General features: G+C 37.2%; 1 protein-coding gene across 2 annotated transcripts in view; it reads left to right on the top strand.

The window, feature by feature from the left end:
- NAA15 (N-alpha-acetyltransferase 15, NatA auxiliary subunit) overlaps positions 1 to 21,937 on the top strand; it is a 74,603-nt gene extending 52,666 nt beyond the window's left edge. The window contains exons 15-20 of one of the 2 annotated variants that reach the window (XM_059066202.2): positions 3,787 to 3,980; positions 8,564 to 8,672; positions 10,869 to 10,967; positions 16,424 to 16,570; positions 17,683 to 17,780; positions 19,150 to 21,937. In XM_059066202.2, the coding sequence (XP_058922185.1) occupies positions 3,787 to 3,980; positions 8,564 to 8,672; positions 10,869 to 10,967; positions 16,424 to 16,570; positions 17,683 to 17,780; positions 19,150 to 19,350 (848 nt within the window). In that variant the 3' untranslated portion in view covers positions 19,351 to 21,937. The remainder of the gene's footprint in view (positions 1 to 3,786; positions 3,981 to 8,563; positions 8,673 to 10,868; positions 10,968 to 16,423; positions 16,571 to 17,682; positions 17,781 to 19,149) is intronic. The other variant, XM_059066203.2, reaches the window with a different exon arrangement.
- Positions 21,938 to 22,308: the final 371 nt, after the last annotated feature.

Raw genomic sequence — 22,308 nt, forward strand, 5'->3', positions numbered from 1 at the left:
TCTAACACTATGTCTTTCGATTTTTCTTGGTTTTACATGTTAATTTTTGCTTATGTAAGAACTGTAGAGTTAATTGATCTTCTAGAAAGTTTCTTTTGGAGTTTTAATTCGAATTGCATTTAACATATAGATTACTGTTTGAGGATCAGGAGATCTTAAACAACATTGAGTCTTTGCATACTAGAATGCATGTATCTCCTATTTATTTTTTAGTGTAATTGTTGTGTAATAACTTTAGCAAATTTACTCTTAGCATTATCCTTACATGTCCCCCTTTCCCGTTACAGTATTCCAAATGAATATTGTTATAGTTTTTGTATGTTGATATCCTTATTGAATGTTGATGTTAGGTTTAGGAGATTTTTTAGTTGATTAAAAAATTTTTTCTATGTAGGCCGTTATATTAATCTGTAAGCAGTTTAAGTATTTATACCTTTTTTTTTCCCCCCATGCCTTATTGCATTGGTTAGGGTTGCTGAAATTGCTGATTAATAGGAACAATAGTTTGCTTGCTGCCATTTCTTTCTTTAGACACAGTGCTTCTAATGGTTCACCAAAAAGCTTGATATTTATAGCAAAGATCTGGTAGGTACCCTTTATTTGCTTGAGAAGTTATCTTTTGCTTCTCATGTTTTTACCCTTTCAGTAAACTTAAGAGTCTTCATATGGCCAGATTTCTTTTATTTTGCCTTCTTATGTGTATGTTAGTTTGGCTGGGTAGAGTAGTCTAGATTCAGATGGTATTTTCTGTGTATACACATATATGCATGTGTGCACATATACACAAACAAATTTTTTTAAAAAAGATAATGCAACATTCTAACGTAGTAGAATTTTCCTTTGGCTCATTCTAAGCTAAAATTTTGAGTCTCTATTAAGTTCACACAAGTACTAGCTAATTTATGTAAACTTGAGACAGTGCCTATCCAGATAATTAGTGCTAAATTAAGTGAAACAGGATTTGGACTCTTAATGTCTATATTAATTTCCTATGTGGATTCCTTTCTCTATCTTGGTATGGCAATTATTGTGAACTGACTTGAGTCCTCTTAAGGCAGTGACAGGTATTACAGAATAGGGTCACTAAACTAGCCTGTGGGCCAAATCCATACTGCAGTTTGTTTTGGTACATGAAGTTTTATTGGGACCTAGCCAAGCCCATTCATTTACATACTATCTGTTGCTGTTTTTGTGCTGTGACAGCTGAGTTTAGTTACAACAGTGACCTGTGGCTTGCAAAACAAAAAATATTTAGTATCTCACCTGTTGAAGAAAAAGTTTGCTGACCCCTGGTATAGCACAGTGGAAAGAGAGAGCTTAGACTTTGGAGGCAAAGTGAAGTGGATTTACATCCTTGCTCTGCCTTTTACTATCACTCTGAGTCATTATTTTTCTTCTGAAAGTTCAGTTTTCTGATACATAAAATAATATGAGGTTGTCGAGATTGTTAAATAAAATAATGTGTGTATTGTATCTAGTCTTGCAGTAAGGATGCAAGTGGTAGCAATTATTTCACAAATCATTAAAAGGCCAGAATTTATGTGGCCACTCACTCAGTCTTGTGTTTCTAGGATGTAATATTTAGTTCTTGTTTGAAAATTTCTTTTCTAGTAGTAAGGAATTCTTTACCAGGAAAAAGAGAAACAGGTATATATTTGTTTTTATCTATTGCTGCATAATAAATTACCCCCAAATTTACCATCTTGAACCAACCATTTCCATAGGTCAGGAATTCAGAAGCATCTAGGTGGTTCGGGCTCAGGGTCTCTTAGGAAGTTGTAGTTAAGATATTGGCTAGAGCTGTAGTCATCTGAAGACTTGGCTGGGGCTGGAGGATCCATTTCCCAGATGGCTTTACTCGCATGGCTCTTGGCAGGAAGCCTTAATTCCTTAGTCTCTCCAGAGGGTGTCTTGAGTTCCTCAAGCCGTGGTAGCTGGCCACGCTAGAGAGCGAGGAGGAAGCCATAACGCCTTTAATGTTCTCTTCTCTTGACATAACACCCTGCCACTTCCTTTACATTTTAATTGGTCAAGTGAGTCACCAGGCACAACCTATACTTGGGTAGGAAGGAGAAATCAAAGAATTTGTGGACATATTTTTAACTGCCATGTTCTGCATTCTGGACACAAATTATTTACGTTCTTAATGCAAAATATACTTACCCCTCTCAAGGCCTCCAGAAGTCTCATCCCATTACAGCATTAGCTCAGAAGTCCAGATTTTGTTATCTTGTGAATGAGGTGCAGATGTTGATGAGGTTTTTTGAATATGGTTCTTTTTTTTTTTTTTTTTTTTTTGCGGTACGCGGGCCTCTCAGTGTTGTGGCCTCTCCCGTTGCGGAGCACAGGCTCCGGACGCGCAGGCTCAGCGGCCATGGCTCACGGGCCCAGCCGCTCTGCGGCATGTGGGATCCTCCCGGACCGGGGGAAGAGCCCACATCCCCCGCATCAACAGGCGGACTCTCAACCCGTGCGCCACCCGGGAAGCCCCATTTTAGGGTTTTATTGCAGCAGCATCGCACTTCCAGGGACCAAAATATGTTGGTTGTCTATCACTACATAAAAAATTGCTTAGCAGATTTAAACAACAAACATTTATTTCCCAGAGGTACTGGGGGCCAGCAATTCAAAAGTCACTTAGCTGTATGATTGGAAAGACTTAGGGTCTCTCAGGAGGTTGAAGTCGAGATGTCAGCCAAGGCACCTGAAGGATTGGAGAATCTGCTTCCAAGATGGCATGGCCAGAGGAGTGTTCTTGGCCACACAGGTCTTTACATAAGGTGGTTTGGGTTTCTTCACAACGTGACGGCTGGCTTCCTCTGAGTGATCCAAGGGAAAGCAAGAGGAATCCACAGTGCTTTTATGTCCTAAACACTGTCATTTCTAGTACATTCTATTAGTGAGAAGTGAGTCACTAACTATAGCCCACATTTAAGGGAAAGGAAAATAGGCTCCACTTTTTGAAGGGAAGAATTTGTGGGCATATTTAAAAATCACCACGGTGGTGGTATATTTTAGAATGAGTTTTTTCATTTCTCATTATTAACAAGTATTTTCCAAATAAATACTGATTGTACATGTAGCTTTCAGATTTATTGCTTTAAGTCTAAACAGTACAGATTTCCCACTTTATTATGGCATGTTTATCAGTGATTTCCAGTCTTTCTTTGAAACATTCTATAGTTGTACCTCAAGGGATATTGTTAATTTTTAATGTCAAATTTTAAATTTACTGTGTAGTTATTCATTATTCCTTCAGCAAATACTTGAGTGTTTTCTCTGTGTTTTGGTCAGCTGCTAGGCCCTGCCAATACAAAGATTACGAGTAAAACAAGGTCTCTTTCACCAAGGAACTCACGGTCTAAAAGAGAAATCGATGTATAAAGCAAGTATTGTGACAAGCAGAATATGGGAGGCGCAGCGGCAGCACTGATTGGCAGGATTAGAGCAGGCGTAGCTGAGGGGCGGCGGGACAGTGCCCTAGGGTTGTAAACCAGCCTGTCACATTCCTGGACTTGCAAGCGGTGTGCTGCTGCTGGAGGAGCTCATGTGCTTTTGAGTTTTGCTACGGTTGCCACAACAGGGGTCCACCGGGTTTCACAAGTTTTTTGAGGAGGTTAGTGTTCTTTAACAAATGTGGCACTATTAAAAGGTACACGTAGGCATATGAACATGTGTAACATGAGAGATTTTTAGTGGGAGTTTATATGGGACTATTACATAGTAATTGATCATTTCTAATCTGATTAACACATTGATAATTTTATTAACACTTGCTGCTTACAGCAAACATGTCTGACAAAGAGCTAAAGAAGCTACGTAATAAACAAAGAAGAGCTCAAAAGAAAGCCCAGATAGAGGAAGAGAAAAAAAATGCAGAAAAAGAAAAGCAGCAGAGAAATCAGAAAAAGAAGAAGGATGATGATGATGAGGAAATTGGAGGTCCAAAAGAAGAACTTATTCCCGAGAAGCTGGCCAAGGTACTTAAGAATAGTGTTTGGCACAATTGAGTGAAATTTCATGACCACCAACTGTCATTTTATACGGTCTTATTCAGCCAATTTGATTATAGATTTTAGAGTAAAAAAAATCACTTTAATTTTTAGCTTGCTTTCCCTTCCTTCCTTCCTTCCTTCCTTCCTTCTTTCCTTCCTTCCTTTCTTTCTTTTCTTCTCTCTCTCTTTTTTTCTGATTATATCTCACATTTAGAACTTGAAATAATGATTCTGATCCAGAATAACCCAGTATGGTATATTGGAAAGTTTTGGCTTTTGAGTCATTCTGATCTGGGACCACATATTAGCTCTTACACTTCATTGTGTATCTTGGACATTTTGTCTAACCTCTCTGATGTTTTTCTCAAATATAAAATGGGACTAGGAAAAATCCCTACTAGGCAGAAATGTTAGGACTAGAGAAAATATATGTGTGAAGAATGTAGTGTCTGTTGTAAGTGGTAACATTGAACTTTTTATATCTAGCCTAAATTGAGCTTGTTAAAAAGTGAATTCTGTATGTCTCTCACTCGTGTTGTCAGTTAACAGTATTTCTTTATTGTATTTACTATTTGTACCTAATATCTTAAAAGTCCTCAAATATTTTCCCCAAGCCGGAATCGTATCTGCCATTTTTAACTACGAAGCTGAAACCAAGGCATTCGTTGTCCTGTGACTCATTTTCATCAGTAACATCCTTATGCACTTTTCTTCTGGCCCTGGACAGCCTCCTACTCCACGTGCAGATAATTGCATGACTTACTATGTTAAAACAATATAGTAAGCATATTGCCCTAGAGTTCAGTTTAGCCTTACTAGTAACTAAAAATTCAAAATCATTGATTGCTTTGTAACTAAGGAAAATTATAATACCTAACAAATAGAGTTGGAAAATATTTTTAGAATTATATCAGAGCAGGTGGACATTAATATCTCATGGCAATATTACTATTTAAGAACGTAGATAAATGTAGCTTGGATTTCACAAAGCTATATTTACAAATAATTGTGTGCTTTCTAAGAACAAAGATACTGCCTTTTTATTGTTGTTGGGAGCTTACTGGAAGAATATACAGGGATGTGAATAAGCACCGAAAATTGACCTTTTAGGCCCCATGGAAAACTACAGAGTTACTCGGGGATAATACCAACTTTAGGGGCTTTTCATCTTTATGCCTCAGCTTTTTTTCTTGCTGCCACTTTTACCACCATCACCGACTGCCTGCCACTGTCATTCTTTCCACTTGCTTTCTGTCTGTCCCACAACTTTACTTAATGACTTTTTTTCTTGTAGCTCTTTATGTCTCGCATTATAGTGTTTTTTTTAACATCTTTATTGGAGTATAATTGCTTTACAATGGTGTGTTAGTTTCTGCTTTACAACAAAGTGAATCAGTTATACATATACATACGTCCCCATATCTCTTCCCTCTTGCGTCTCCCTCCCTATCCCACCCCTGTAGGTGGTCACAGAGCACCGAGCTGATCTCCCTGTGCCATGCGGCATTATAGTTCTTAAAGAGGGGATCTGTTTGGATTTAGTCAGTGTCTAATAAGGAGTACCCCACAGAGCAGAGGCTGCTTTGGGGCCAAATGTCAAGTTGTAGGCTAAACATTTGAAGCTAGAGAGTTGTAGTCTCACAGCAAGATAACGCCCACAGAAAGTGCTTCTGACTGCTTCATTTGACAGAAGCCTCGTGGAAGGCACCCAGCTTCGTGGCCTGCTCTTTAGTGTATGCTGTTCTTACTTGTTAGGCACATAACACCTTTCTCTTCCAAGGATAACTGCCTCCAGATGCCCGCATCTGATAGCATCCACACTCACCCATATTACAGTGCAGTGGCAAGGCCAGATTACACCGAGCCCTCGTAATCAGGAGGGACGCTGTAGGCTGTTTAAAAAACTGCCTGCCGATTCTGCGTCTATAATCTGTAGTTGCCTATTTTGGGGAGGGGGGTTATATTTCATCATTCTTCCAGGTAGTAAATGATAAATTCAGTTCACCAGTTCAGGATAATTTAAATAAAATAAAAGCATTGTTAAATAGCAGTTATTCCATTGAAGGAGAGAAGGAAAATAGGAAGAGGTTTAGTTAGTGAGTTTAATATTGAATTAACTGAGTATAAATCTGAGAGCTTGGTGGAATCTGTATTGCTTGTTTATGCAGGTTATCATGAGGCAGTAGTTGGTACTTGGTATTTATGAGTTTTCTCCAGGACCATCCATCCTATGTTCCTCCGTGCCTTTGGCCGGCATTCATCTCAACTGGACTTTTTTCCTTCTATGCACACACACGTTCCTTATAAGGGTAATAAGTCTTTAGCACTCTGTCTGTATAGTGTTTATTTTTAAACTTCAGTTTTAAGCTAGTGTACGGTGTTAGACTTTGTGTCGCTGTACTGCGAGTATAGGGAGATACACTCCTATACAACATATTTTAACACTCGGATTAGAGTTCAGGCCAGTTTATACATTTTAAAATTGCATGTTAAAAAAATGCCCTTTTTGCAAATGTCTTAAATGGCCCATCAACACAGTGCGCGGTCCCTTGCGATATCTGTGTAACTTAGGCAAATTCAGATCTTGACTGGGTGTAATGTTTTTTCGAGACAGAGACAGAAAAGAGTATGCATGATGCTGGCAATTCCATCCAGTACTTCTCTCGGTGGACATAGGACCCCACCTGAGTTTGAGGTGGGAGAGGTTACGACTGCCGTCTCAGTTCTTGTGCCTCTCAGAGTGTGACTATCTTGCTACAGTGATTGCGATTCTGGTACTTAAATGTGTGGTTTTCATACATATAATGCAAACTAGTGATACCATATATTCGTATCTATATCTGTGTGTCTGTCTCAACAACTTCAGGGATTTTCAAGGGTAGTTCTGACTTTTGTTTTTAAAATCTTGAATCACTGATTGTAGGACATCATCCCTATTTATATGCTTTTGTTTATATCACCCTCTACTGCCCTGTATATATGTAAATGTAGAAATGCAGTTAGCTTTATTTTGGTTATGTACCTATATTTTATCGTTTCGATTTAGCTTGACAAACTCTTCCCTGTGCAAGGCGCACAGGAGCATGCAGGGACAAGAGACCCACATCTCCTTTGGGGGCGTAGGTTTTCACTGATGAGAACTGCAGACAGAATTCATTCCTCTCTTTTTTCTTTCCAAATCAGATACTTGATTTCAGTCAGTGTAATGCTTGTCAAATGCTTGATTCTACTTCCCAATATCCTTTTTTGTTTCTATTTTATAATAATAACAGCCATATCTCCCCGGAGTAAGTTACCCTGGTCCATACAGTGGTCCTCATTTCAGTCTGTACCTCTTGAGGAATGAAAAGCTCGATGTACCTGGGTGGCAGTTTCCGTTTCCAGTTCTCTACCTTTCCCTGGTAACCATTTCTCCCCTGTATAGCACAGATTCTAACTCAGTAGTGCAGAGAGTCATGGGAATAAGAAGCAGGATATTTAAAAATGTGAGAAAGGCGTACTTGTGAGGGCCCTTGTTTTCTCCTCTGTCACTTGATATCTACAGCTATTAGACTGATGCTGTCATATATTGATTTCTGGCACATATCCTTAATAATGGCTAGTGCTTTACATACTAGTACAAGGTAAATCCTATAGACACCGTTTATGGCTTGACTTGGTTTTGTTTGTTTTGTTTTGTTTTGTTTTTAATGCTATTAAATAATTTCCTCGGCCAGAAAATGTGTTGGTGAAACCACAATTTACTGTACAGGCAGAAGTGCTTTGGACAGATATGGCATATCCGAATTCCACTGAATTCCACTAAATTGTTATTGCCTCTGTGATGAGAGAAGGTGAATATAGGACCCAGATGTTCAGCGCCCTTCTGATAAATATAGTGTTGTTCCGTACCTCCACCCCAGTCTACAGAGAATAGTCTTGCCTCAATACTCAGTCTAGGAGTAGAATAGCACAATTATCTAGTAAGCATTATACTTGCCCGGTAATATCACAGATACGTAATTAGTACATTTATAGAATTAATGAAGGGTGGTAGAGACAGAGTTCTATAAATATTTTCCAATGACATCTCACCAATAGTATGGCATTTGAATAAATGTAGATTTCTGTAGAATTTGTAGTGGAACAAAGCAACGCAGAGTGGATATTGTACTATTTTTTGATAGCTTGATTATACTCAGCATTCACTCATTCTTCAATGTTCTCTATAGTTTTTAGCCCTTTTCATCCTATTTCACATCCCTTCTCTGTCTTTTTTTTTTTTTTCCCTTGGCTATCTTACCCGTTTCTCATACTGTCTTTCTTTTCCTGGTTTTGGTTCTATTTAATCTTCTTCTTTACTTGTTGGATAGTTTCTATCCAGAGATAATGTATAATCTCAACAGTTAAAAACCAGTGAGGAGTTCAAAATCCTCTTCGTTTAGATTATGGGTGGGTGAAATATGACAGTGTATTTCTGGGTGACTGGTAAGTGATTTTTAGCAAAAAAGTGTTTTTGATAGAATGAGTAAATTCACATCCCCCCAAAATCTTGCTTCCATTTGTATAATATCTTTTATTTTTGTTAGGTTGAAACTCCATTGGAAGAAGCTATTAAATTTTTAACTCCGTTGAAGAACTTGGTGAAGAACAAGATAGAAACTCATCTTTTTGCCTTTGAGATTTACTTTAGGAAAGGTAGGCAATTAGGGTACAGTGGCCTGATAAGATCGATCACGGAATTTCTTAGCTATAGTCGCCCAGTTCTGATAGCCTCACCACTGTAGGGTGTTTTGGCAAATGCCACTGCGGCTTCCTCGCAGAAATGCCTCCTGTTTACAACGTGCTGTGGGGAAGTACGATGATGTCATTATCTCTTCTAGGACATTAGCATCAAAAATAGATGTACGATATATAACCAGGATTAAGCTGAAATATAGGCATTATCATGTTCATATGTGGATAAAATTTAGTAAATACATAATACACATAGATCTTAGAATAGTGTCTGATACACAGTAAGCATTAAATAAATGTCAGCTATTAGCCATCGTTTTAAATAGAGGCTGTGATGTTTGAGGTATATCTTGAAGAATGTACCATACTTCTAAAAGAAAAGACGCACAGAAGGGCAGAGTATCCATGAAGAAAACACAAGTGTGTGTAAGTAATGCTGAGGTTGTCTGTATTGCCTGAGCCACATGAAAGATAAATGGAGGCTCTTGGTTGCCAGATTTAGAGTTCTTAAAGGCTATACATAGTAGATACTAAGAAGATTTTACAGGATTGAATTGGTGTAATCCAAGTGGTTTATTGAAAAAAAGTTTATCGCTGAGGTGATACATATTGAAGGAAAGAGAAACTGGTTAGTAACGTCTGACAAAAAGTAACTGCTCCAAGCAGTGTAACTGTCCTGCTAAACGACTAAACGAGATAGAATAAATGGTACCTCCGTAGAGTACCCATGCTGGGACTTCCCTGGTGGTCTAGTGGGTAAGGCTCCACGCTCCCAGTGCAGGGGGCCTCGGTTCCATCCCTGGTCAGGGAACTAGATCCCACGTGCATGCCACAACTAAGCAGTCTGCATGCTGCAGTGAAGGTCCGGTGTGCTGTAACTAAGACCCAGTGCAGCCAAAATAAATAAATATTTAAAAATAAATAAAATAAATTTCAAAAATCATGTTTATCGAATGCCAGGAAAAGGTTGCTATATAACATTGTTTCAAAATAAGATTCAGAACTAGCTATAGTTTGATTTTAATCTTTATTAAGATATTTATATGAGTATGTAAAAGAAAAGTAGCCAGGAAGAAAATAGATCAAAAGATAAGAGATTGTCTCTTGATGGAATTTGAGTGATTAAAATATTTTTTTTATATTTTCTATTTTCCACAATGATTTTGTTATAATCTGGAAAATTAGTTTAATAAATAGTCAAGTAATTTAAAAACTTTTAACAGTTAACACAACTGTCTTTTAAACAAATATTCTTGCATGGAACCCCAGAGTATAAAATACAAAAGCTGTTTTGCTTTAAGTGGTGAAAGGCGATCTAAATTCCATTCGGTTGGCTTCTTTGCTGTGTACTAACCTCTGAATCACTCTCCAGCATCGCAACAGTGTGAAATGGGCAGTGACAAAGGACATAGCAGTATTTTTAGCTTTCTGAGTGTAGGGGGTAAGGGAAAAGGAATTGTCAGAATTCAGCGTTTTGAATTTTGATATTTGGAGAATGATACCAAACTAGGGAAGTCTTAACAAAGAGGTGGTTATGGATGAGACTTGGAAGTGTGGTGAGTATTCGGGTGCAATTATCCATTCATCAGGTGGAAACTAAGCTTGGAAAACACGGGGGATGGGGTGGGAGGAGATAGCATTGAGAAAGATTAGAAAATGACTGAGGACATAACCTTGTTGAATACTATACCTTTTGAGGGGGAAGAGAAGCCAGGGATCGACAGGGGAGGAACAGTCAGGTAGAAGGGAAACCATTTCACATGTCACAAAACACAAGAAAGGCATAAACAATATTAGTTTCAAGCATAAACAATGAAGTTTTCTAAGTAAGGGGAAAAATTCGTTTATTTGACTACAAAAAAGAGGTTAGGGAATGAAATGGCTTCAAAATTTTCTTGTTTATATGGCATTAGTTCAAGTAATGTTGAATGCTATCTAAATTTTTTATACTTAATAAAACCTTTTTTTCTTAAAGAATGTTGCGTGGAAAATATTAGCTAATGCTGCTAATCTGAGGAAATCATTTGCTTTAGTCATATGTTGCAGTTCAGATGTGATTGACTCTAAATGAGTTTTTCTGTTTGTAAGAAATTAGTCCTCCAAAGGAGGGCATCTCTTTTTATCAAATGATCAAAATATATCTTTTTCTTTTTATAGAAAAGTTTCTTTTGATGCTACAATCAGTAAAGAGGGCATTTACTATTGATTCTAGTCACCCCTGGCTTCATGAATGTATGATTCGACTCTTTAGTACTGGTATGTTTTTGTTTTCCATTACTTAAGTATTTGACTGCAGTAGTTGATAGTGACTATATAAGTGATTTGTACAAGTTTATCATAAACTCAGTCATTTTAAGGCTGCTCTATATTAAATTAGCTGGGGGGGGGGGAAGCGTTCTTTTCTTTGTGATAAAGGTCTTTATTTTCAGGCTAGAAATGTAACCTGATTTTGACATAGAATCATTCAGTCCAGATATTTGAGAATCACCTTCATTTCTGTTTCTAAAAAGTTAATAAGTTGAATTTTTGAATCATATTTCATTATGTAAAACTTCTTAGTAAATTGTTCTAAAATTAAAGTAGCTCTTTGAAATTGACCAGTTATCTCCTTTATCTTTGTCTTTAGCACAGTTATTTGAGTCATAAAATCTTTGTCACTAAATACAGGTTAAAAAGAACTTTAAAACAGTTGTACTTTTCAAATGTTTAGACAGTAAGATCCGTACATTAGTTTTAATGCGAAGTAAAGCTACAGACTTTTAAAGGACAAAAGGTGGAATTTTATGCTGATTATCTCTCCTTTTACAGTTGAGAAACCTGGGACCCTAAAATTCTAAATTACTTATTCAAGATAACATCAATAATTAGTAATGAAGCAGGGATGAGAGCCCAGGTCTTCATATTGTTCTTTCTACTACAAGAGCTTTACGTTTAGAATAAAGTACTCCTGTAGTCCAGGAGTGGTTTTTTGTTTTTTGTGTGTTTTTTTTTGCGGTACACGGGCCTCTCACTGTTGCGGCCCTCCCGTCGCGCAGGCTCAGCAGCCACGGCTCACGGGCCCAGCCGCTCCGCGGCATGTGGGATCTTTGTAGACCGGAGTACGAACCTGCGTCCCCTGCATCGGCAGGCGGACTCTCAACCACTGCGCCACCAGGGAAGCCCTGTTTTTCTTTTTAAGTGACTGGATAAGGGAATATTGAATCTTTAATATAACAGTCTGCAGAATTTGGAAATACTATTAAATGAGCTATCTCATTGCTGAATACTTAGCCCCATGTGAACCCATACATCATATAAAAATAATGAGATTAAACCAAGCATCCCAGGCATTCTTTTGAAAAATGCTAAATTGTCCCAATTAAGAATATTGTTTTGACTTCTGAGAAAAAGTAAAGCCTTATTTAAATCATATTTATGCTTGTCAAAAAAAGATTCCTGTTTTAGAAACTGAATCATAGAAAAATTTTCCTCAATTTTTAAAAATTCTGAAGTAATAAATAATGTAACCACATTATAGAAAATAGAAGAAATAATTGCTATATTTAGAGAAAATAAGGGAGTTTCTTTTTAGTCTCTTTTTTTGTATTAAAAATAACTTTTAAGGCTAGAAACAAGTCTTAATTCATTCTCAGTTAGAATGGAGTCTGTTTAAACTATTTTCAATATATACATACTTTGTTTTTATATAGTCAATTCTTTCCTGAAAGGTAATAAAATAATACATATAAATTTTATGGAGTTAGAGACTTTTCTTTGAAATACAAATTAAAAGTTGCATATTTAGATGTATTTGCTTGTAATTTAGTGTATTTGCTTGTAATGAAGAACATAATGACCATTTTCTTGCAACAGTTGTTTCAGAAAATTAAAATGTTTAGGGACTTCAGAGGAACCAAGGCAGAATGGTCCTGGCGTTCAAAGTTAGACTGACCGAGCGGAGCTGATGCGACGGTGCCCATTGCTCCGGGGGTTCAGCTCACACTGTGGTCAGGAAGAGATTTGCAAGGCCATCCTTACTCTCACTAGATTTAGGCATCTTTGTTACTATAACCCACAGGGTTCCTTTAACTAATATATTTGGTTCTTGAGAAAAAGATTTGATTTTGAAGTAACTTTTCAGAAGCACATTTGTCATGTTAAGTTATATTGTAGTAACTTCTTTACAAAGAAATCCTCACAAGTAACACCTTTCCAGAGAGTATGGAGGTGAAAACGATGCCTCCACACTTACTTTATCAGTTGTGGAGACTTCTCTAAGTGAGTGTTCACTTTAGCATGGCTATGGGCACCTTCCAAATCTCCAGAATGTTGTTATACTACCCGTGTAAGTAATAACTGCTACACGAAGTCACTTACTATATAGGGTATTCCCTCCCCCGTTTTTAATTAGGAGGATGATATTACCACTTTGAAGTTTTTCACTTTTTGTTTTAAGTTGTAGAATTTACAGCAATTTTAATTATATTTCTGGTCAGTTCTAAGTAAAAGATAGGAGCTTAGGTATTCAGTTGTTCTAATATTGTCTTATATGTTTATATTCCCTTAAATGCTTTTAAAATTAGTATTATTTGATCACTTTGATCTACCGTGAATCTTACATCATTTTCCTCTCTCATTTATGCAAACTCATTTCTTCCTTTTCCCTGCAGATTATTTTTCTTCCATACTTATGTATTCCCCCCACCCCAAAAAAACCACCTTGCTTAATTAATGCTCTCATTTATTTATTTTGTCATTTTGAGTAGTAAATCACTTAGTAGGTTGTGCTATAACCTAGTAGTGAGTAGTCATTATCTCACACAAAATATGAACATATTCTGTGCAATTAGCAAAAAATGCTGGCTAGCCTGGGAACCCAGGGAAACTCCTTTTGCTAAGACTCAGCCCCTTCTTCAGTATGACTTTTAACTATTGGTGATTACTAGGTTTATTTAATCTGTTAATAAGCTAATAGCATGAACCAAACATGATTTTAATTTTAGGATATCTGAGGACTCAAATCATAAGCCTCTTAGAAAAGGTTTTATTCCCCTACCTGCAGTTATTACTTTTTCTTGATTCATTCACAGGACTTATTATTGTATCATGGAAGATAATTAGGTAGTCTGAGATTTTTTACTTTCTTGAGACCTCAGTATTTTTTGGTTAGTTTTTATCAATTTCAAAGGATTTTTATATTGACTCCCCGCCCTTCATTACTCTTCAGCCATAAAAGCTTATCTAATAAATCTTCGGCATTTGAGACTGCCCCTTTTCTTAAAGGTACAGGTGGAACTTCCTTATATAGAATTCCATAGCACATTCTAAATTTTACTACAGGGACTTCTCTGGTGGTCCACTGGTTAAGATGCTGAGCTCCCAGTGCAGGGGGCCCAGGTTCGGTCCCTGGTCAGGGAACTAGATCCTGCATGCTGCGACTAAAAGATCCCACACGCGGCAACAAAAAGATTCCGCATGCCGCAACTAAGACCCAGTGCAGCCAGCTAGCTAGCTAGCTAGCTAAATAAATAAGTAAGTAAGTAAGTAAATAAATAAATAAATAAATAACGTCATTCCTCACCTCATTGGTGTATAATGTTAAAAAAAATTTTTTTTTTTTTTTTGCTACAGTAGAATTGATTGGTTGGTTGATTGATTGATTGTAATTAATATCTTTCTGGAAATTACAGTTCCGATCTACATGATTTAGGAGAGAGAATTGAGTTGGCCAGAAACAATTTGTGAACTAGTAAGGAAATGTTTTTGGAAACTTTCCTTTTGTCTGTTAAACAAAGAATTGCTTTATTAATATAAACTATTAATACCCCCCCAAAAGGAAATAGCTATTAGTCGATGTTGGGAGTTATTAAATATTTTATTATATTTATATTATATTTATATTCATATAAAATATTTATATTATATTTATAATATTTATATATTTCATTAAATATTTCCTCTTTGATACATCCCAAGAGATACATATTTATGTATTTTTAAAAATTGTATGAGTTTTTTTTTTAAGCAGTTTTGATTTTTCTGGGGAGTTTGTTTAATCTGAGGAAAACAAGTTAATGAAAGTAATGAAAAACATGAAAAGTGTAGTTTCCAACTATAATGTAAACTATACAATTACTTCCCTATCTGCATATAAAGTATCCTGAAAGCATTTCAAGCAAACCAATAAGGCCCATGGAAATAACATATTTTAGAGATGATCCCTGTTTGTTGACATAATGTTCACTGTAATTGGCTATAACCTATTTTACCAATTTTTCTGCTGCTTCTCGCTGTACTCCTGTGCCCGTTCCTCTCCGAAAGACGGATATTGGTAAATTGCCAAATCCAAGTTGCAAATACAGTCATAATGGAGGTTAAGCTAAATTATTTAATTAGTAGCTCACTTATTTAAACTACCCAGTCCTGTAGAATGATAGAAGAAATGCTGTTCAACCAACAAAGGGTGTATCAATCAATTTTTCAGTTACTAATTATGTGTAGAATATTTCACTTGGATGTTTGGTATTCAAGAGTTCAGTGTTCTTTAAACTGAGGGTAATGACCCATTAGTGAGACAATGAAAGAAGTTTAGTGGGTCATTTTCAGCGTTTGAAAACCTAAAATAGAAATAGAGTGGAAGAGCCAAGCGCGTGTTGCACGAGTTAAGGGTCAGTGTGGCGTGTGTGAAAGTCTCATCCCCCATAATAAGGTGTGTATATGGGGTACGTGTCCGTCAGGGAACAGATACTTAGTTGTGGTCAGAGTTTGAAAGCCACCAACAGTCGTTCCTAATCATAAGGGAAAATCGATTTATCTTTTCTTCAGTCTATGACAAAAATAGTACCTACAGTATATGGAATCCCTAGTACATCATTAGCTATTTTGTTCGTAGCTTCTCCTTACTGTGATCCTTCTGGGTTAGGTATCACCTCAGTTTCACCGATCAGGAAAGAGGTTCAGAGAGGTTATGATTTGTCCAAGCCTAGATTCATACCCAGGTCTGTTTGGCTCAAAGCTCCAGAGTGTCTCTCTATACCAAAATAATAATGAAACAAAGCTAAGCTAGGATTCAACCCAGAGAGCCTGGGGGCCAGTTTTTCCATCTCTGAATGCCAAAGCCTGGGAGTATGATGAATGCAGTGTATTCATTACAGGAAAATACTTTGGTGGTCCTTCGGGATTTATTATACAGTGATAGCTCAAGTCACATAATCACTGAAAATAAAGGTCAATGACCCCTTTTTTTAACTGATAAATTTGTAATGGCTTACTTGGGTATAGAAGAAGATGGAGAGGGTGAGGGAAAAATTCTGTTGTCTTCTGCACTACATATTTGCTGTGACACTACTTACCAGGTAGGTGCCATCAAACCCCTATTTTATAAACTCCCTTTAAAGTTGAGGGGGGCAGCTGCTAGGGGCTTATTAGAAGGCTGTGGTACTTTGTCTTTCAGCATCTATATTGTTTTCAATATAGAATTCTTTTCAGGAAATGAATCATCTGTCAATGAAATGTCTTTGATGGCCTTTAGAAAATCACTAGACTATTCTGCTGATACACATTCTTTAAATTTGTATAGATTAGCTCTTTAAATGTTGACTTATCAGTAGGTTTATCTAGTCTTTGTATATAATTGCTTTGTTTCATTGGCCTCATCAGGTAGATAATTTTTTAATTCCTACAAACTTTATCAGTATCTAACTGCTAATAGAGCTTGTTTTAAATTTGTTCAGCAGTGTGTGAAAGTAAAGATTTACCTGATACAGTTAGAACAGTATTAAAACAAGAAATGAATCGTCTTTTTGGAGCAACGAATCCAAAGAATTTTAACGAAACTTTTCTGAAAAGGAATTCTGATTCATTGCCACACAGATTATCAGGTAATCACTTTATTTTGTCCTTATCTTAGACTCTAAAAACAACTTCAGTTTTTATTATGGTGGATCAATGACAAGGTTACACGTTTTTGCAGGGAAGAGGCAAATGTGTACATGTCACATTTTATTCCCATGAAAACAGGCAGCTTAAATATGCCTCATAAATTTTTAAATTTCTTAGATAAAATTTTTACTATGAGTCAAGGCCAGTAGTTTCTCCTGGTTTTGCATCGACATTGCAAAGAAGCAAGTATAAACGGAATTTATCTGTCTGTTACACACAGTGAGGGAGGATCGTTCTGTTTATTTTCTTTCCCTCATCAACATGCTCTTAAAGTTCACTTGGATGCAACCCATCGCCTTTCATTTCTGATGCTTTATAAGATATCAGACTTGACAGTGCTACACACCTGAAACCATCTCCTGGGCGAGGGTCATTGGGCCAGGGTCTGTGCTAATGAGCCGGTCTGGACTTGATGGGACTGCATGGGTAATGCTTTGGTAGTGCGCTCTTCAGACACCTGGCTAAGAAGCCCAGCAGCTTTGTATATGCCTTTGGGGGATTCTGCATTCCGTTTTTTTGGCTCATGCCATCAAGGTTGGGAATCTCCCACACCCCTACCCCGCAGGCACACACACACACACACACACACACACACACACACACACACACACACACACAAGTATTCTCCTCAATCCTATCCATGGTCCCACCACACAAAAACAACTATTATTAGAATATTTGTATTTCTTCATAGTCTCGCTTACCTTAATCACTCTCCTAGTTTGGGCACTTAGACTGTTTCTGGTCTACTCTCAGGATTTTTTTTTTAAATAGCAATATTTCAAATGGTTATTCCGTTTTTCTAATAAAGTGGCACACTCTGTGTGCACATGTACCTTGCTTTTTTTTTTTTTTTTTTTTTTTTGGCCACACCACACAGCATGTGGGATCTTAGTTCCCCAGCCATGGATTGAACCCGCGCCCCCTGCAGTGGAAGCATAGACTCTTGACTACAGGACCCCCACCTTGCGTTTTATAGTTGAATGGATAGAAGATAAAATGCTGGTTTTATCTTGAAATAAAACAAGTTTCCTTTTTCCTTCTCATTTAGCTGCCAAAATGGTATATTATTTAGATCCTTCTAGTCAGAAGCGAGCTATAGAGTTGGCAACAACACTTGATGAATCCCTCACTAACAGAAACCTCCAGGTAAAGACTTTTTCATAATCTCTCTGTAAGAATACCAGGCTACTTTTTGTTTCTCTTTTCACCAAGAGAATAATTTTCACCAAATAGTTTTTTTTGTTATTTGTGCATACTGTTCTCCAAACTATTATGAATCTATCTCAGAAACTGAGCTTCTCTTAAATTTATTTAAGATTGTATATGTGTGCACACACATACAGCAGGCTACTTGGCATACAGTAACTAGTTTCGCATCTAGTTGAATAATAAGAGTAATCATTTTGAATAATATTTTTAAGAAATTTGTTTTGGCATAAAGTTTTACACACTAATTTAGTTAATTAATTTTGAATCTCAGTTCATATCTATACATTTCTGAGCAAGCAGTGGTTTTGGTGACGATTCTGATGTATTTAAGATGTATTTACCAGGAATTAGATTAAAATGCTCATTTTACGGCTTGCAGTATACATGTAATTGAGTAGAGTAAAAGATAATATGGGTGTGTTGCAAAATACAGATTCTACTTTCGGCTGAAAACAAAGAATAGCTACTTTGTATGATAATTGGCCAGATAAAAAAGCACTTGCTGAAAGACAGTTTAATATATTCCTTTAATAGCAGATGAAGTAAATATGTTTAAGAAAGAAAGTTTTTGCTTCTCGGATGCTAATTAACACGTCATTTAGATTAGAACCTTTCTAGGCTGTCAAAGTTTGTGGGGTACTATATATATCCAGAAACTGTGTAGTATTTTCCAAGTGAAAAGGTAAAGGAAGAAAGCATGAGAAATGTAAGTCAACATGTATCATTTAAAAAAGATAAGCAGACCCACGCAAGGGTTTGGTTGAAAGAATTATCCGTTTTCATGAACAAATTCTTCTTGCATGTGTACCCTTTGTGTTTCTGAGACTCTTCCTGCCTCGGCACTGGACAGACCTTACGGTTCTCTTTAATTTGAATACAGGGTTGAAAAACAATGTTTGATTTTGCCAGCTGGCTCTAAGCCTCTGGAAAGTTTAAAGTAATTGACAATGGCATGTAAACGTCAACATTTACACACAGAGCCGGGTAGGCTGAGGCGAGGTCGCCAGCGGTTACTTGCTGAGAGCGACAGTCTTCAGGGGTCGCGCTCCCCACACCTTGCTTGTCCCACCTTCGTCCGGGCCCTGTTCAGACACCCCTCCTTTTGTATAAACCCTGCAGTTCTGAAGAAACTAATCCTAGTGGAAGGCAGAGCGGAAGTAAATGCTTTTGTGTATCTTAAATATGTACGTTCACCTCTTATTTTGGAAATGTTTTGATAATGAAATGTCTCAGAAGTTCACAGTAAAATCTCTCTCTCTTTTTTTTTTTTTGACAAGTTATAACATGGCCTTTTTTCTTTCTTTAGACATGTATGGAGGTATTAGAAGCCTTGTGTGATGGTAGCCTAGGAGACTGTAAAGAAGCTGCTGAAGTTTACAGAGCAAATTGTCATAAGCTTTTCCCTTATGCTTTGGCTTTCATGCCTCCTGGATATGAAGAGGATATGAAGATCACAGTTAATGGAGATAGTTCTGCAGAAACTGAAGAACTGGCCAATGAAATTTGAACATCATTAAACAAGCAAATGGAATGACTTTGGACCATATCTAGTGTATAATATTTTTGTCACGCACCTGCTGCATTGCTCTAACTTACACACAATGAGAAGAGTAAATGTTCTTGCCTTCAAATAGTGTTTTACGTTTTTTATCCTGCTGAAAAGTATATATAAAATATCTAACATATTACAGGATATAGGTTCAGTTTCTTAAAAAATTAAAAGCTGCTAAAATTGAGGGGTTAAAAAAAGATACCTTATCCTATTCCTACCTACCCACCCATGTTTTTAAACTAATTTATATAAAATCTGGAGGCTGTTACAGCTAACAAAGCAGGTGTGTGGCAGAAATATTACTTTAAATCTGTCTTGTGAGATTTTACTATATCTCAGACAGCAGAAATGCTGTTGTAGCACTGGATTCTTTCACTGAGCACAAAGAGGTGTTGGGGCTTTAGCGTCTGGCTGATTTTGTTACAAGGTTGATTCTGACCATGGGAAGTATGCAGTGTGGGTCGCCATTTACAGAGAAGCCTGCCACAGATGCTTGGTGTTGTAGAAGCTGGGACATAGAGATACCAAGCGCGGGGTGGTAAGAAACCTAGAGGGCGCTTAATACGCTTGTTGTCTTTCCAAAATTCACCGTACGTGATCAGTTTGGTGTTCTTGTAGCACAGTTTTTAACTGGAGGAACCAGTTGGAACAATCTCAATTCTAACTAAAACTTGAAGAACTAAAATAGCAATGCAAACCTTTCAGCATTGTTTCGGCCAAACTTGTTAAAACTGTAATGCAAGAACCAAATGCACTGTGATGTGGCACCAACTAATTAGCAAGCATGAACTTTTTCACCCGAGAGTGAAAAGAGAAAATCTGCCGTGGCTTGGAGTTAAGGAGCAGAACTCCTAACTACCATTCTGTGACCGATCAAGAGACTAACAGTTAAACACCTCAGCAGGCCTTGCTCACGGTATGCAGAGAAAAAGTGCTGCAGTTTAGATACCTCTGGAATTTTTCCACAGTGTCACAGGTTTGTAATACTTGAAGCCCTACATTTCTAAGAATATATTTCTTGCTCAGTTGTTTCAGGCAAGCCCAAGACTTTGTAATTTTTAAAGGGCCCAAGATTCTTTTTTTTTTTTTCGATAACAGACCAGCTTCTTTTTCCTGCAGTTACAGATGTAATTTCCTTTTTGTTGTCAAACATAAGGTACCAAATATGATGCAATAAATCGTTTTGAAAAACAGTTGTGTGAATATTTCAACTAATATGTGTTGGGCTTCTGTGAAAATACACAGGTGGAAACAGAGGTGCAAGCCTGAGGCAGTGTAATGTGCTGTAAGGCTAGTGCAGAGGGGAGCTTTTTAGATTGGGCTTAGTGTTGGTGTCAGAAAAATTACATAACGCAAGTGTAGTGCTGTTCCTGCGTTAAGATTTCATTGAGGGCCAGGATGGCAGCAGGTACTATGAATATAATTAGTAATTTGAAAGGAAAACCGAGAACTGCTATTTTGATTGACAAAATGAGCCTTAAAATGTTAAACCTGTACACTGAGAACTGTGGCCAGAGGCTCAGCACTCTCGTTGCATTTGCAAGATCGCAGCAAATGAGGAGATTAGGTAAAATGAATCGATTGTATATATAACTGACCTTTTGTGGTACTTTTAGTTTATAGAAAGCATATTCTAAAGGGAATTTTCAGGAGACCTGATCCTTTTACTGATTGAACAGGTGTGCTAAACTCAACATTTCATAGTACATGACCTGCATTCCACACCCCAGTCTAACGATTTAGTGATGTAAAGACAAGTTCAGACTGAACTCCAGTGCTTTGTTATGTTTTATTAAACTGGCCCTGTCTCAGGAACATCTTAACAGATGGCAAAACAAAACAAAACCTTTTTCAGCTTCTCCTGTGAGTGGCAACTGAAGTTCTTGGTGGTGGTGGAGGGAGAACGCTAGTACTCCCCCCCCCACTAACGAGGTCTTGGGAGGAGGCACCAGCCATGTGATGGGGGGGTATGTGTGACTTATGTTTAAACGCTACTGTATATGGAAATGAAATTCATATATTTGTCCTGACAATGTTCAAATGATGTAGATTGTCTTAGAATGAATATTCATGAGTACTAAGAGCTCTTGATGCAGGTGCCGCCCGTGAGGAGCTGAATTCCTAGCCTGTATATTGTACTCCAACCCCATTTTACTGGAACTGTTAAATAAATATTTTATTTTCTTTCAGGTTTACTTGATAGTGGATACATTGTCTGGTGTCAGAGGACATTGACAAGGGTTCATTTTATGTCCAGACATCACCCCTAAAACATTGTACTGTACTATCTTGCTCTGGGTGGTATCAACTGGATCATCTCACATTTGCCCCATTCACTCTATTCCAAATGATCCTGTGGGGAAAACAGGGTTAGGGAAAAAAAAAAAAAAAAGTGGGAAGAAAATGCAGTGATGTTGTAATCTAAACAAGTGCCTTATGTCTATTGCTAAGAACTGGTGTTATCAACCCTTTTGAGAAGAAAGGGTCCCTTGACCTGTATTAACTAACATAGGAGAAGTAAAGTTCTTTTTGTTTTTCTTTATATTTACTACTCTTGTCATTTCTCATTTAAAAACTAAAATCTGACTAGGTTAGTTTTTCTCAGCTTTAATTAGACAGTTGAGTCATAACATTTTCAACATTTTTTTGTATTTATTATGCACAAGAATAAAGTGATCTAATAGCATGACTAAAAGTAGTCCCGATATTAGTGAATAGCTTTTTTGTGGGTTTCATCAAGTCCTTGTTTTTCACAGTGTTGTTTGTACTCCGTGGTATATTGCTGTTAGAGGTGTGAAACGAAAGCTGATTGTGAGAAGAGGCCAGAAAAGTGTGGTCTAGATTCAGGTAGGTTGTGATAAATTCAGGGAAGTCTGTGTTCTACACCATTTCTAGGAATATTTCAGTTGCCAT

This window comes from Kogia breviceps, chromosome 6 (assembly GCF_026419965.1).
Source record: "Kogia breviceps isolate mKogBre1 chromosome 6, mKogBre1 haplotype 1, whole genome shotgun sequence".
NCBI lineage: Eukaryota > Metazoa > Chordata > Mammalia > Artiodactyla > Physeteridae > Kogia > Kogia breviceps.